At 55.8% G+C, this 16,476-nt stretch overlaps 3 protein-coding genes across 3 annotated transcripts; 2 read left to right on the top strand and 1 right to left on the bottom strand.

Moving 5' to 3' along the window:
- Window positions 1–1,311: 1,311 nt before the first annotated feature.
- Window positions 1,312–2,382, top strand: HRG_08887 (Ribonuclease H-like protein; the record flags this gene model as incomplete). The annotated part of the gene is made up of 2 exons (XM_044867358.1): window positions 1,312–1,409; window positions 1,497–2,382. The coding sequence occupies 2 exons, from the start codon at window positions 1,312–1,314 to the stop codon at window positions 2,380–2,382; spliced, it is 984 nt and encodes a 327-aa protein (XP_044717379.1).
- A 356-nt stretch (window positions 2,383–2,738) lies between these two features.
- Window positions 2,739–3,719, top strand: HRG_08886 (endonuclease-reverse transcriptase domain-containing protein; the record flags this gene model as incomplete). Its single annotated transcript, XM_044867357.1, has 2 exons — window positions 2,739–2,990; window positions 3,099–3,719. The coding sequence occupies 2 exons, from the start codon at window positions 2,739–2,741 to the stop codon at window positions 3,717–3,719; spliced, it is 873 nt and encodes a 290-aa protein (XP_044717378.1).
- A 5,557-nt stretch (window positions 3,720–9,276) lies between these two features.
- Window positions 9,277–11,817, bottom strand: HRG_08885 (reverse transcriptase (RNA-dependent DNA polymerase) domain-containing protein; the record flags this gene model as incomplete). Its single annotated transcript, XM_044867356.1, has 8 exons — window positions 9,277–9,319; window positions 9,390–9,517; window positions 9,599–10,134; window positions 10,218–10,353; window positions 10,446–10,841; window positions 10,892–10,945; window positions 11,012–11,142; window positions 11,193–11,817. The coding sequence occupies 8 exons, from the start codon at window positions 11,815–11,817 to the stop codon at window positions 9,277–9,279; spliced, it is 2,049 nt and encodes a 682-aa protein (XP_044717377.1).
- Between the last annotated feature and the right edge of the window lie 4,659 nt (window positions 11,818–16,476).

Raw genomic sequence — 16,476 nt, 5'->3', positions numbered from 1 at the left:
TGCCGAGAGGATTGTAGACTCCTTGAAGGCTTTGACGCGGATTGATTGGATCATAGCGAGGAACTCCAGCTTGGTGATTTTACTCGCACCACTGCGAATAGCAAAATCGACTGCCCGACTGTGGTAATGTTTATACGGCTGAAATACCACGACGTCAAGCGGTTGAAGGAGATGCGTAAGATGCGGAGGCAATGCAAAGAGCACAATATTATGGGCTTCAGCGTACTCGATAAGGTCAAGGGTATGGTGGGAGCCGTGGCCGTCAAGGAGCAATAGCCTCCAAGCACCTTTGCTCTTTGCATGCTTATCGAAATGTTGAATCCACGCTAGATTGAGCTGATCGTTCGTAAATCCCGTTTCCGTAACACCAATAAGGGTATCGCCATCTAGCTCCTTGATGCCGTACCACTGTTCGAGGTGGACCTTGCCGGATAGGATCAAAAACGCAGGGATGTATCGACCATCGGCAGAAATCGCTTCAACGGCTGTTGCCGACTCCCTGTTTTCCTCAATACCAAAGTATTGCGATCGCCTTGATTTCGTGACGACAACTTGGTCCCTGCCAATACCAATACGGAAGCCCGTCTCGTCCATATTCCAGATATCAGCCGGGTTAATCCCGTACGAGGCAATCGTCTCGTGGAGCTTCTTGAAGTACTCGGTAACGTGCGGGACTGATTCGGCAAGCTTGCGTTGGTTATCGAGTGCCTTTGTTCATAATATGATATCCCTTGCGTTTAATAAAACGGGATATCCAGTTTTGCCAACAAAGCATTGGGAGTCGAAGGGTTCGTTGCGGGTACCATCAGGGCCGACCGTGGAGCTTAGAACCCGATTTGCTGCATCGCGTAATAAGTCCTTCCGCACCGCAAGTCCTATACGCTCAAGACGATCGATATACAGATCGATTGAGTCCTCTTGAGCTGGCGATAGCCTCGTATGCGTTGGTTTATGGCCGCTGCGAGGTTGGATGCCGTGAAATCGCAAGCGGAGTCGATCGCGTGGAACCCCAAATTCCTTAGCCGCAGCGCGAAGGGACATATTGGGATTTGCCTCAATGGCTTTAATAGTCTCGGCTACGCGCCTTTCAAGCGTAAGCTCTTTATTCTTCATAATGTGCCGTTGTTGAGGTCAAGATAGAGGCTTGAAGCGGTGAAGTGACACAGCCAGGTGGTTGACACAGACAGGTGGTGAGGACCCACTTTACGTGGGTCTGTGGGACGAGTACTGGGATGTCTGGCATAGGGATGTCCCAGACGGTAATCAATACTACTACTACTACTACCTCCAGAGCGCAAGCTGAGGGCGGCGATGGCACCCAACCCCGCGGACCAGGCGCGACTGCCGCCCCAGGAACAAGAGCCGATGACTCCCACGAACGCCCCAGGAGCTAGAGAAGCGCTCCTCCGGCAGGCCCCACGCGCGGGTCTTGCCGAATTACTGTTGCCACGACGCGCACAGCAACCCGACGACTCTCCATTCGGCTCCACGAACAGCGACAATGCCCACACCGACACCGACCAGCTAGATGCTGTAATGGGAGACGCAGCAGACGAAACCGAGACCGACGAGCCGGACGACCTGCCCGAGGCTCAAGGCCCAGCAGTAACGGTTGCCCACGCGGCAGAGAGACTTATCGCCAACCAGATGGAAGCACAACAGGCAAAGCTGGCCGTCTTCCGCGCATTCTGCACCGCCTTCGACAAGACGGCTGCCCAGTTCAACTCGGGCCACGCGCTCAGCTTCGCGAAGGAATTCTCGCGCGGCTTCATTAGCTACTGGGACGACGCGCTCAACGGCGCGCCCACACGCGCCGGTCAGAATGTCAACAACCGCCACGGCAGAGACGGGACCGCACCGACCTACGCCGCTATGGCCCAGAAGGGGATGGCACAGACAAGGGCTCCCCTGCCGGCACGCCTCGGCCCGAAGCCCCGGAAGGCGCCTCCGGTCCAGCCGCCTAAAGATGACCTGCGTGTCTTCGTGCGGCTCGACGACAAGTCCCCAGCATGGGGCTATCAGGGGCATGCCATCAGAGCTCACGTAGCTAAGACTCTCAACCTAGGGACAGAACGCATGCCACAGATCGCCCGGGTTAAGACTGGATGGGCTATACGGGCCTCAGACCGGGAGGCGAGGGACCTGCTTGTGGAACGGCAGGACGACTGGGCGGCCCGCCTCGGGGCCGTGGCGGTTGAAGGCTTCCAGAAGTGGCACACGTACGCTGTGGCCGACTGCCCCAGGCAGCTCACGGATATCTGGGGGGCCGCCGTGGACTATGACCAAGCTATCAAAGAAGAGATCAAGCTCCAGACAGGTGCCGAACCAATTGATGTGCACATTGCTAAGAGATACCCGAAAGCTCCGACCAGCCCACTGTGACAATGATTGTGTCCTTTCAGGCGGCGATACAGAGGAGATGGCGGCTCTTCGGCACCAGCCGACTAGCCCGACTGATCGCCAAGACCGCCCGGCCCGCGCAGTGCGACACCTGTTGGGATTATCACTCCCGCTACGCCTGCGACCGAAAACAAGCCTGCCGACGATGCGGCGGGAAAGACCATCGCGATAACGACTGCAAGCAGCCGGAGAGGTGCGCGAACTGTTCCGGCCCTTCCCGGCAGACCATAAGGAGTGCCCTGCCAGACCCAGGCGCTCACGGCCAACTCGTGCGGCTCTCCAAGATCGAGAAGTACGCCGTAAGGAAGATCGGCTCTCAGCTATACCGGCAAGCCAATATGGAGCTCGAACGGGCCACGGCGACCGCCTCCCCAACCCTCCAAGGACCGACCCCGTCGCCCTGCATGAGAGCTGCCGAGGCCCGCCTAGGCAAGCAACAAGACCAGCAGCAGCAACAGCAGCAGCAACAGCAGCAGCAATGTCGACCCCAGCGGCTGTCCCCCACCAGCGCGCAGGCGCCAGACTCCACAACGCTCCCTCCACCACAGGAAGACAGATCCGAGTCTCCTATGAAGAGGCGCCGACGAAACGTATCCCTGGACCCCTATGAACAATAGGCCCCTAACACTAACAACTCGCGACAGGAGGACGATCCGAGTTCTCCAGGCCAACGTGGCCAAAATAGGGGCCTATCATAGCATAGCCCTACGACTAGCGGAAGCAGAAGACTACGACGTCGTGCTCATCCAGGAACCGAACGTTTGGATAGAAAAGAAGGCGGAGCCTGCAGGACCCAGACGCACCGCTCCTTCCACGCATTCGCCCCAGAACGCGCCTGGGAACCGGATCAGGCCCCGAGAGTGATCTCGTATGTCCGGAACCACCCAGATATACGGGCAGAGCAACTCTGCCCCGCCCCTACGCGTGATATCCTGTGGCTCCGGGTAAACAGCACCCTTATTATCAACTTCTATCGACACGCGAAGACACCCGAGCCACTCGACTACCTCCTCCACCAGCAGGACGTCCCCGAGAGATGCCTCATCGCGGGCGACTTCAACGCCTGTCATTTCTCCTGGCAGCCTGGAGCCCGGAGTGCGAGGAACGGAAAGGACATCGCCCAGTGGGCGGCCGACAAGGGGCTCGGACTGCTCACCACGCCAGGCGAGGCCACACACGCCCGCGGAAATACCATTGATCTAGCCTTTGCCAATATCCCTCTGCTGACGCGCTTATCGAAGAGCACCTTCATACCGGCTCGGACCATTACACGATCAGCATTACGCTCCCCGGCGGATTCCCCCAAGGACGATAGCTAGACCAAGGGTAAGCTCCGAGGAAGAAATGAAGCGATTCGAGGAACTTGTGCGGGCTGGGGCCACAGAACTACCCCGGCTGGCCGTTGAGCCCAGAGGCCTGAGAGGCTGGCCGAGGCGCTGTCTCGCCTACTCCAAGAGGCGGCCGACGCAGCGGGCCGACGGCCCAGGAAGAACGCGAGAGGCACCCCATGGTGGAACGATCAGTGCGCGGTGCAGCGGCCGAACTAAGAGCTATGCGGCGGATCTACCCCACAGGGCACGGCAGAGAGGTCCAGACTGCCCGGCGGGAGCTGCGCCGGGCGGTACGGCGGGGTAAGAGACATTTCTGGCAGACTGTTCTAGAAGGCGCCGAGAGCAACCAGGATATCTATAAGATCATGCGGTGGTCGAGGAAACCGAGCCCGTTCCGGGCCCCGCCTATACAGGTAGGCGACCAGGTCTTCGAGACCCAGACGGAAAAGGCAAACGCGCTCCGAGTCGAGATCCTAGAAAGGCGCGGGGCCGCGGACGACATCCCGGACCCCTGGGCCCCAGAGGTGCTGGCCCCAGGAGGACTCTCGACTGCAGCGTCACGCTCGCGGATGCGGCATGCGCCTGCACCTCTACGGGCAACACCTCCCCGGGGATCGACGGCATCACGGTCCGAATGCTGCGTCGCGTCTGGAACCACATCGGCGAGGCGGTGAGGGGACTATATGAAGGCTGCCTACACCTGGGCTACCACCCCGCCTGTTTCCGCGCAGCAGAGGTCGTAATGATCCCTAAGCCTGGCAAGAGGGACCTGTCTATTCCGAGAGGCTGGAGGCCGATTTCTCTCCTAGCTTGCCTCGGCAAGGGACTCGAACGCCTAATAGCCCGGCGCCTAGCCTGGGCTGCGATCACACAACGAGTCATCCACAGCCAGCATGCGGGTGCCCTGCCCAAACGTTCAGCGCTCGACCTAGCGCTAGCATTGCTCCACGACGCGGAGACGGCCCTCACCGAGGGGAAAGTCGCCACGCTAATCACGATGGATATACAGGGCGCCTTTGACACGGTTCTGCGGAACCGGCTCCTCCTACGCCTACGGGAACAGGGCTGGCCAACAAACCTGGTCCGGTGGGCAGGCTGCTTTATGGAGCAGAGATCGGCCAGAATACGGCTCGAGGATATAACGACGCCGACAACCCCCCTGACGTGCGGGCTGCCACAGGGCTCCCCGGCCTCCCGATTCTCTTCCTCCTCTATACAGTGCCCATCTACTCGACAGGGGAACCGAACTCGCGCTTCGGCTACGCAGATGACGTGGCCACCTGATCCGGGGCCGGTCCCTACAGGAGACGGCCGCCCGGGCGCGCGCCGCGGGTGAGCTCATCCAGTGGGGAGCCGATAATGGCGTAGTGTTCGACCCGGGCAAGACAGAAGTCATCCACTTCACGAGACCGAGATACAAAGGGGACCTGCCGTCGGTCTGGCACGGGTCCGTAGAAAGGAGCCACAGCAGGACCTGCGCTGGCTCGGCGTCTGGTACGACAGAAAGCTCTCATTCCGCACGCATGTGGAGAAGTGGGCCGCGAAGGCGATGACGGCCGCAGGGTTCCTCCAGAACCTCTCAAACACCCGGCGCGGAATCCTCCCGGTCGACACGGCATGCGGTCACGGCCTGCGTCCTCCCGATCCTTTATACGGCGCCCATGTATGGTACCCGGGGGCGCTTCGGCCTGTGTGGGGGACTGCCCGCTTAGTTCCGTCGCGGATCACCTACCTGAAGAATAGGATCCAGCTGACCTTAAACGTCGCGATGCGCGCCATCGCGCCCGTCTGGTGTACCATGCCCATTGTGGCCCTCCACCGAGAGACCGGGATCCCCCCTGCCACGCTGCTCCTCGCAGACGCTCAGAGACGCGCCGCGGTCCGTCTACGCTCCCTAGATGAGCGGCACCCCTTGACACCCCGTATGAGCATCCTCCCAACGCCTGGCCGGGAGCTAATGAAGAGGCACGGTATGCGGGCCCCTCGCGCGGCCCAGAAGCAGCACGCCTCGAGACTCCTGCGTCTTCACCAAATGACGGCCCATGCTCCGAGGCCCCGACTTCTCCCCCCAGCACCCCCTCAGCCCGACCCGACAGGGGGCGTAGACAAAACGCAGGCGGCGAGAGACTTCAACTCGTGGCTCCGGGTATGCCCTGAAGATACCCTCATCGTCTACACTGACGGCTCGCAGAGCGAAGACGGCGCCTGCGGGTATGGGTACTCAGTGTGGCTAGGCCCCAGCGAAGTGACCTACGGCAGCGGTCGGGTCCTACTCGCTGAGGTCTACGACGCAGAGGTGGAAGGCGCCCTCGAGGGGCTTCGAGCGGCACTCACGTGGTCCCCCAGGACCCCGGACCAGCAGTGCCGGATAGTCGTCTGCCTTGATAACTCTGCGGCTATAAGAGCCATACGAGGCAGCCCATCGATCTCGTCGCAAGCGGCGGCGGAGAAGTTCGCTGAGGCCGCGGCTCGGCACGGAGACGTCAGGACGCGCTGGTGCCCCGGCCATACGGGGATCGCCGGCAACGAGCGGGCCGACCAGCTAGCAAAGGAGGGCTGCCGGGCCTCGGCCCGGACAGGCCGCCGACGTACGCGAACATCAAGAGACAGGCCAAGGCTGCGGCCAGGCGCGACTTCCAGGACTGGTGGGCCGCGGGGCCCTGAGCAGCTACAAGAGCCTAGGGCTCAAGGCCTCGCTCGGGTGCCCCCGAGCTGCACACCAAACGACAGCACCTCCATCACCTGCTCGCTGCGAGGAGCGGGCACGGGGACTTCGCCGACTACCACGAGAGGTTTAACCACGAAGAGGCCCGGATCGAATGCTCCTGCGGGAGGAGAAAATCACCGACACACCCTTCTACTGCCGGAAGGTAGGTACTCGACACCGCCTAAGGCTAGCCCCACGGCGGGCAAGGCTATCAACCAGGCACTAGGAAGGGATTTGACCGGTTCCTCGGGCTAGTAACGGAGGCAGGATTCTTTGATCGGATTTGCCACCGCCACTAGCTCGAGGCAACCCCAACCTAATATGTACAATTCTCTCTTTCTATGTTTTCTGCCCGTAGGCTCCCGTGGGCCTACGGCCCAGCTGACTGCGTGGGCTTTCTCAGTCACCCGGCTCTGACCGAAGACTGACTAATATTACGGCTTTACCGCCGTGCCCGGAACCCGCTGACGGGGGAAGGGACCTGAGAATCCGAGCGGCCACAGAGTCCAAGAATTGCTAGATAGGGGAGTAGAAGTAAGGAAGGCGCGACGGGTTTCCGGCGAGCACCCTCATCTTGTACTATACCTAGCCTAGCACGTCTTTTGCCCTTATAGGGATGTCCCAGACGGTAATCAATACTACTACTACTACTACTACTGGGATGTCTGGCATCCAGGTGCTCGGTCTTAAGGTTAATATGTGGGTTATACGCGACACCAGCCTCATGTCGCATACCATCTGCGATCAGAGTAGTTGCTCGCGGAAGTCCGAAGCTATAACCCACGTATTAAGCTTAAGGTCGAGCACCTGGATGCGTTGTGCTGGACCCGTTGAGGTCAAAGCTCAAACACAGACAGTCAGGCATCGCCAGCGGCCTCGTTTCCAAGGTTTCTGCATCACAAAGCAGAACTCTCCTTTCTACAGCTAGCTCTTCAAGTAATCCTCATCAATTAAAACGATGCCAACTGTGATCCCTGTGGAGCCAATTGTCTGACAGCTGGTCTCTGTGCGACGCGGTGTGCTTGCGGTGGTACCCGTGCACCTATTGGACCCCGCCCCGGGCGCCAGTATATCAGCCGCCCCATCCTAGCCACCGATGACACAGGAAGCTTCCTATCCATAAGACTCGCGGCACGTAAAAGACGAAGCCTTAGTATAGTCACCGCCTTGATACACTGGCACTAGTGGATAGGGACACAGGTTGCGACGTTGCCTACCATCTACTGTGGCCGCAGGCATGATATCGGGGGCAATGCCATGTTCCACCCAGTTGACGAGGACGGAAAGGGGATCATCAGGAACCAAGCCGTTACCGCCGCCACAGTGGCCGACTCCCGGGGCTTCAAAATAGCGATAGAAATCTCGCACGGCAGGATATCTAGCTTCAACGCGCATATAGTAAGCCTCTGAGCCTGGGCTAAAAATCTGCTGGTCGGCCGTCCCGTGCCAGTGGAGTAGTTTGCCGCCCGCCTGGCGGAAATCTGTCAAATCAGGGTTGTCCGTGCTGGTGATGTATTTATATGCGCTGACAGATAATGTGAAAGGCCTCTAGTGAGTTGATACAACTAACTAGTCCCTATGCTGTTTACTATCAAGATAGAAAAGAAAGAAAGAAAGAAAGAGAATCTACTACATAAGAGCATAACGGCATTTTATAGCTTCGAGCCAATGGAAGGTTCTAGAAGCTAGGCGGCGCAGCCGCCGTTAAAGCAACTTGCCCGTTACATTACCTCCTCCCGTCCAACGTTTCCTCTTCCTTGGGATCGTGGCAATCTGTGTCAAGATGACTTGAGAAGGTGACACTCTTTTATGTTTCTTCCATTGCTTCCATGCATCAGTGTGTCGAATAGTGGGAAGGGGCTCCACGTAGGCTGCGAGTAATCATGCCATTTTACGAGCACCTTCTTATGCGTACCTTCCATTCTTTCATCCAGAATCCTTTCGACGAGGTACATTTCTTGGCCGTCCACCAGCACCGGTGGGGCACTCTCTTGATCGATTTTCTGCGAAGGCAATGGGTCTCCGGGTACTGGCCGGAGTAGATCGACGTGAAAGACTGGATGGATACGTCCAGGCACATCCAACCTATAGGCATGTGGGCTGACTTCGGCGAGCACTTGATATTTGGCATGTAACCAATCGAGCTTCTTGCAGGGTCGCGATGTTTTGACATTTCTCAAGTTGAGGTATACCCAATCCCCAGGCTTGTATCTCGGTGCGGCTGTCCTGTGCTTGTTGGCTTGCGCTTGCTGTATTTCCTGGGCCATAGCTATCGCTGCTTGCGCAAACTCCGTGGCATCCTGTAGTCTCTGAATAAAATTCTCCGCTGCAGCTTCTTCCTGTGTTGTGTCTTCCGTGCTTCGATGCTCAACTAACTGGATTGGCTCATTGTGGTAGCCGTGCATGAAGAAGAACGGACTCAGTCCGGTGGAGGTTGCTTCCCGCTCGTTAATTGTCGCCATCGCGACTGGAAGCAAGTCCAACCAGTTCTCCTGCAGATAGTTTGTCCATATCCGAAGAATCCTCTCTACCTCTTGGTTCATTCGTTCTGTTGCACCGTCGGTTTGTGGATGGTACGCCGTTGACAACCGCTGCTCGATCCCTAGCAGCTGACAGAAGTGTTTCCACATACCACTGACAAACTGGGGACCCCGATCACTGGTAATAGCCGTTGGGATGCCATGGACAGGGTAGTGTCGTTCGAAGAGTCTTCTTGCAACCGCTTCTGAAGAAATATCGTGTAATCCTTCGAGTTCGACGCCTTTGGTGAGTCGGTCCGTGACCACCATGCAGTTCGTCGCGCCGTCTTTCCCCGACGGTGGGAGGTCAGTAATAAAGTCAATGGTAATTTCGCTCCATATGCGTTGCGGAATAGGAGCGGCTTTAGGAGTCCTTTCTTTGTATCCCTCCAGATGGTGTTTCGTCCGCAAACCTCGCAGTTGCGCACAAACCGACGTACATCGCTAGCGGCACCCGGCCAGAAGAAGCGTCTCGACAGAGTCGAGTACGTGAGGTCCCTTCCAGGATGTCCGGTGATATGAGAGTCGTGAGTTTCCTGGATGATCCTCGTACGTAGCGGCTCCGAACCGGGTATCCAGACGCGTTCTCTAAAGCACAGCAGGCCCCTATTGTCTAACGAGCATTCTGAAATGCTGACAACCTTCTCCTTCTGTAATCCTGTTGGCAAACTCTTCGCTCCATCTGCTACCAGCTTCGTGAGTTCTTGATAGAGCTTGTCTTCTTGGCGTGCGGCGTGCCACAGCTGCTGTAACTCCTCATCTTCAAATATCCTAATCTCTTTTCCGAAGTTGATTTCCTGGGCACCCTCGGTGTTGGTAGACAATGTCGATATTGGGATCCTTCTAAGGTGATCATCTTGGAATAGCCTCATAATGCGTCCCTTTAGTCGTTCATCGGAGTAGTTGGCCGGCATATCCTGGTCCCGTCGAGAGAGCGCGTCAGGCAATCCACCCTTGCGGCCTGGCCTCCATTCGAGCTTGAATTGGAACTTGGACAGGAACTCCGACCACCGCACTTGTCTCTCTGTCAACCTCCTTTCCGAGTAGAAGTATCTCAGGTTCTTGTGGTCCGTTAGGATCTTGAAGTGCTCTACTGCCCGTAGCTCTGGTTCCCACTGCTCCAAACATCTGAGAATGGCGAGTAGCTCCTTGTCATGGATAGCGTAGTTCGCTTCGGCTGCCGAATGTTTCTTCGAGAAGTATGCGACAGGTCGTACCAGTCCATCCTTATCATCTCTCTGCAGGAGCACGCCTCCCGACGCGAATCCTGAAGCGTCCGCTTCCACGATAGTCTCCTTTCTGGATGGAAGTGTGCAAGGATCGGGGCCGTGATCAACAGGTCCTTGAGTTTCTCGAAGGCTTCTTCGCACAATCCATCCCAACGGAATGGCACGTCCTTCTTCGTTAGCCGCGTTAGCGCTCCGCTATCACCGAGAACTCTGGCATAAACACCCTGTAGAAGTTCGCGAATCCGATAAAACTCCTCACGGATTTAATATTCGTCGGAGTTGCCCATCCCTTCACAGCCTCAACCTTCTCTGGGTCGACTCGGATCCCACACTCCGCCTCGATGATGAACCCAAGGTATTTCACAGCCTTGACTTCGAATTCGCTCTTGTTGATGTCCAGTTGCAGCCCAGCGTCCATCAGTCGTTGGAGGACCTTGCCGACTTTGTCGCGGTGGTCTTGCAGGCTTCCAGAGGAGAAGATCAGGACATCGTCGATATACGCTGACACAAAATCATCGAGGTAATCCTGGAGCACGCTGTTAATATACCGCTGAAAGGCTGCTGGTGCGCCTGTCAGGCCGAATGGAACTACCAGCCATTCGAAGGATCCATAGCGCGTTCTGAAGGCTGTCTTTTCTTCGTCGCCAGGGCGACCCTGATCTTATGGAACGCTGCTATAACATCTACCTTGGTGAACCACCTTGCCTTGGCTATCGTTCGCAAGGTCTCGCTCAGTAAAGGCAAGGGATAGCGGTCCCTCTTCGTTATGTGATTCAAACCTCTGTAATCCACGCAGAAGCGGATGCCTCCGCCGGGCTTCTTCACCATAAGGACTGGTGCTGCGGCTGGCGAACTGCTGACTCTAATAAATCCCTTGTCGAGTAGTTCTGTGAGGGTCTTTCGTAGCACCAATAGCTCCTCGCGGGACATGCTGTAAAGCGGTCCCCAGGGGAGGGCTTCTCTCGGCCATGCTCGTCTTTCAGCACTTCGATCTTCAGGTCCACACCTGGCCGATGAGGGGGCAGCTGGTCGGCCAGTTGCTGAGAGAAAGCTCGAGACCACTTGTGGTACTGTGGTGGCAGCTTCTCCATTATGTCAGTCTTCGGTTTCGGTCTTAGGGCCTTGTCAATATCCGCCATCGTGACCGAGTGAACTCCAATGCCGCCTTTGCGTTTGTCACGGCGTGCTTCTGCTAAAAAGGTTGCGGCCATGACATTAGAGACATCTAGCTGGGGAGGCTGGTAACGTCGTCGGTCTCGTACTTGAACTCCATTGGACCCGATCTCGAGATATCCTTCCTTCGCATGGATGTGAACATCCTGGTCTTCCATCCATCGTTTACCCAGGATCATATCCCAGTTCAGATCGTCGATGACGTACATGAAAACACGATGCTGCTGATGTCCATCGAGGTCGATCGACACATACGTGATCTTGTCGATTTTGACCTCCTTGCCGTCTCCGGCTGCGTTCTCCAAGATACGCGGCTGAACGCGTATATGTGGCAACTGGAGAGAGTGAAATGTGCGCTTGCTAACCGCGCCGTAGCAGAGGCAGCCATAGTCGACAAGAGATGGCACGAAGTCTGTGCCGTTCACCCTGACGTCTGCTATGAACGGTTCTCCGTCCATTTTTGCTTTTCCGCTCACATCCCATTCTCTCACAGCCGCCGCGTGTCCCTAGTCTGAATCTTCATCGCTATGAGAAGAAGTATCGTCTTCGGTGACCTCGGCTTTAGTGACCGCTGGTCGTGACGGGGTCACGGCATTGACCTGAGTGCGTCGGGTCGTGTTTGCGGGTCGGATAGGCGCAGCCAATGGACAGCGCTCGATTCTGCAGTTGTCTCTTCCACAACGGAGGCAACGCCCTTCACGGTAACGGGCGTCCATCTCGGCCTGGTCGACCCACTTGGCACGCTTGCCCAACAGCGCTTGGTCTTCTGGTCGCTTGGATTGGTAACCATATGTGTTCTTATCACTGCGGGTGCGCGTAGCGTTCACTTTCGCGGATGCTTGTAGAGTTGGTTCCCATTCCATCATATCCTCTCGTCTAACTTCGGTTTTCTGGCCAGACTGTTTCTGGGCAGCCTGGCCTCCATGATTCTGGTGGTTGTCATAGTTGTCCGAACTCTTTGTGTTGCCTCGAGGCCTTTCCACTGACCCAACAATTCCATCTGGCTGCTCAGCGAATCGCACCTCCTCGCCAGCCCAACATAGCTGCTGATGGCAGAGGGTCAGAGCCTATGAGGGCTGCTTTCATTTTATCGTTTAGGGCCTCCTGGAGGTAGGAAATCTTGCTGTCATCTGGCCAATACTCGGCGTTGGCGTTGGCGATCTCCTCTCAAAGCGGGGGTAAAGGACGTGAACGGTTCATTCTCTCCTTGCTTAATCGAATGCAGGTTGCGTGTAGCTCTCTGCTTGCGATCCCTCTCCCGTACAGCAATTCGAGGCGGTTGAGTAGTTCAGCAACATTGAACGTTTTCTTCTCGGTTTGCATCTCCACAAATGTGGTCACGTTGTCTTTAGCCTTGCCTTCTAGGCTCATGAAGATGTACATAAAGTGGCCTTCTGCATCTCCAAGGGCTTCTTTGTCGACTCGTAGCTTTCCTTCGGTTTCTAGTTTCCAGCTTCGCCACTGGGCCTTGTCGCCGCCGAATTTCGGTATGTCTCGTAATTTGGGGCGCTTGGTTGGGTGAGGGTTGTGAGTGGCGACCACACGGGTGTCCTCAATGGGGACAGCCGGGGTGACAGATGGCGTTGGCTCTAGGAGTTCAGACGAACGGGCTTGCTGGTGTTGTTGGAGTTCCAGGGCAATAAAACGTTCTTCAAACTGGGTGTTTCTTCGGGAACTCTCTTCTCTCAGACTTCGTATCTCGGCAACCAGGGCGCTGAGGACGTCCGGCTGCATGTTGTTGTTATCTTCGGCCATCGCGACTTCGCTGAACGCTAATAGTTCGACGGGACTCAGTTTGGTGTCTTCAGTGTCTTCGGTGTCTTCGGTGTCTTCAGTGTCTTCGGTGTCTTCAGTGTCTTCAATGTCTTCAGTGATCTTGATAGTATGTGAAAGGCCTCTAGTGAGTTGATACAACTAACTAGTCCCTATGCTGTTTACTATCAAGATAGAAAAGAAAGAAAGAAAGAAAGAGAATCTACTACATAAGAGCATAACGGCATTTTATAGCTTCGAGCCAATGGAAGGTTCTAGAAGCTAGGCGGCGCAGCCGCCGTTAAAGCAACTTGCCCGTTACAGATAGATTCACAACGGCGTCAAAGTCGTCAGCTGAAATATTATCGAGGTCGAAGTCCTTATCCTGACGAACGAACAGCCTGATCCACTCGTCGCCGGTTGAAAATGGATGGCCGGTACACTTCGTACCTTGGCAGATCGTCTCGGCTAAATCTTCGAACGAGCTTCCTTTTGACATGCCATGCCATATAGGTGTTCCATCCGCATGCTTTGGTCCATCCCAGATCGTCTGTACCAGTTGCGCGTCTTCTGGACTTATAACGACGGTTCCGTTTTCGCAGAGCACTCTTGCACCGACCATAGAGTACGGATCGAAGTTGCACTGTCCAGGTAGGGACAATATGCCATCTTCTACACCGTCTAAGTGGTCGCAAGCTTGGATGGTCGCATTGACCCAGTGTGGCTAACAGACAGACCGTCTGACAGACCGTCTGAAGGTGGTCTGACAGACCGCAGACCGACCGACCGCCAATTCTCATCAGACCGACCGACCGGAGCAGTCAGTCGGTCTGGGTGGTCTGAGTCGGTCTGACTGGACTGGTGTTCCCGTGATGCCATTGGTCCGTTCCGCCTTAAGGTAGCACCTACCTAATGTCAACAAGTTACGCGTCTGCCCTGCCAATTTTCGCGTCTTCCCATCCATCTACGAGCTACAGTGTATCATACCGCGTCATTATGTCTTCTAGTAGGGATACGAGCCCCGTGTCGTCTGTACCGCAGTCATTTGCATCCCGTCCACATCCCACCCCAGTTAATGACAGTCATGAGGCTACGCCTGCCACGTCCGAGGCCAGAGCAGACGAGACAGATGCTTCACAATGCGAATTTGACATTGATTGGGAGAACATCTGGCACGGCGGCAAACGACTTTTGGGTGCCAAAATGAGACCCCGTCACAAAAGGGTGGTCGGCACAAAGATCAAAGAGTCGTGGATCTACAGATACGGCGCGAACTTGGAGCATAGCGGAGTACGTTACTGGCTTTGCAGAATCTGTCACGGGAAGAAGAACTATTCGACAGCGTTATACGCCTCCTCAGGGACGTCTCACGCCGCGAAGCACCTGCGTCGTCAGCACCAAATCACGGAATTCGGCGAGAGTCGTCCCGGATTGAAGACTCCGTTTACCTTGGCGGCTACGTCACCATCCTCTTCGTCCCTACCTTTATCTCGACAGGCCAGCCTAGGCTACCAGCTCGCCTCCCATTTCGACGAGAGGACATGGAAAGCTCGCTTTGTGGACTGGGTCATAGTGGAAGATGTCACCTTTCGACAAGCATCCAGCGAGCGGCTTGGGTGGCTCGTATCGAATGGAGGAGAGCTTGCAAGTCGGCTACTTCCGGAGCATCACACCACGATCTGCTCATGGATTCGTCAAGCCTTTGAACGCCGACAGCAAATTGTCTTTGATCTCGTCAAGAACGCGAAGAGCTCGGTTCACACCAGCTTTGATCTATGGACTGCTTCAAATGCGTTTAACTACGTCGGAATTGTCGGACATTTTGTTGGCAGTGAAGGCCAAAACGCGATGTCCTTCTTGGACTTCCGCGCTTAGTCGGTCCACACTCCGGTGAGAATATCGCCGCCTATCTCAAGGAGGTAATCGATCGATACGAGTTGGGGTCCAAGCTTGGATACTTCATGCTTGATAACGCCAAGAGCAACGATACCTGCCTAGAGACGCTTGCTAGGTGGTTTCCAATGGATGTCAGCCGACGCCGCCTACGCTGTATAGGCCACGTTATCAACCTGGTTGTCCGAGCAGTTATTTTTGGCTCCAACGTCAGTAAATTCGAGGCTGAGCTTCGTGGAGCTACAGATGAGTTCAAGTTCGACATTTGGGCCAAGAAAGGAGCTATCGGCAGACTCCACAACATTGCCACCTACATTCGACGGACAGATCAGCGACGACAGGGTCTTCGGCATTTGCAGACCTGAGCTCGCTGGTGACGATCCTATTTTTACCCTGGAGATTGTTGTTGACGGCAAGACTCGCTGGAACTCTATATACATGATGATCAAACGCGGTACGTTTCTCGTCCGAGGTTGCTTCCGTATTCTGAGTACTGACAACTTGTCGGCTTACACCAGCACTCGAACTGCGCTGCGCCATTGAGCTCTATCAATCTCGCTGGCAAAAGCCTAAGAATGACCCTGATCACCGTGACCTACCGGTAACTAACGACTTCCTCAACGCTGGGGACTGGGTTGAATTAGAGCGTTTCTACGAGTTCTTGAAGCCGTTTTATATCCTGACGAAGACTATAGAGGGCAACGCCAGTAAGCCGGGGGCGGAGGGCGGCCACGGCGCTCAGGCGCTGTGTGGGAGACACTTAAAACCATGGACTACCTGTTCATGAAATTCAAGCAGGCCGCGGAGGATACTCAGTTCGAGGAGGCCTCCCATTTTAAGTCGGGAATTGACTGTGGATGGGCGAAGCTTGAAGACTATTACGTCAAAACCGATAGGACACCTGTTTATCGGGCAGCTCTAGCACTGCACCCGTCGTATGGGTACGACTACTTCGAACGACACTGGAAGAAGGCGATGAACAAGCCGCAATGGTATAGCGACATGCAGTCGGCTGTTGGTAGCCTATTCGATGAATACCGGAGGCAGACTGAAGTTGAAACTCAGGCTCAAGCTGGGTTTTGGAAGACGAATCCGAGGAAGTCGACGCTGACAATGACTACAGCTCGTTTGGAAAGAGATCGATTAGCTCGTTAAACACACAGCGGAAGAAGGTCAAGGCAGTGAGTGAGCTTGACTTATTCCAGACCAGGCCAATTTACGCCCAAGATCTTGACGTTGCAAACCCTCTTGAATGGTGGAGCCGGCATCAACTGGAATACCCAGTCTTGTATCGAATGGCGCTAGATCTGTTCTCAATTCCTGGCATGAGTGCTGAATGTGAGAGAGTGTTTAGCCAGACAAAGAAGATGATCACAGACGAGCGCAATCAGCTATCGCCTGAAATAGTCGAGGCTGATCAGCTTCAAAAGCAGTGGCTAATGAGAGGGTTGGTAGCTTAGTAGGTGTCTATA

Source organism: Hirsutella rhossiliensis (assembly GCF_020360975.1).
Source record: "Hirsutella rhossiliensis strain HR02 chromosome Unknown scaffold00011, whole genome shotgun sequence".
NCBI classification, from domain to species: domain Eukaryota; kingdom Fungi; phylum Ascomycota; class Sordariomycetes; order Hypocreales; family Ophiocordycipitaceae; genus Hirsutella; species Hirsutella rhossiliensis.
The sequence above is the reverse complement of the archived record's forward strand: the minus strand, read 5'-3'. Positions and strand labels throughout refer to the sequence as shown.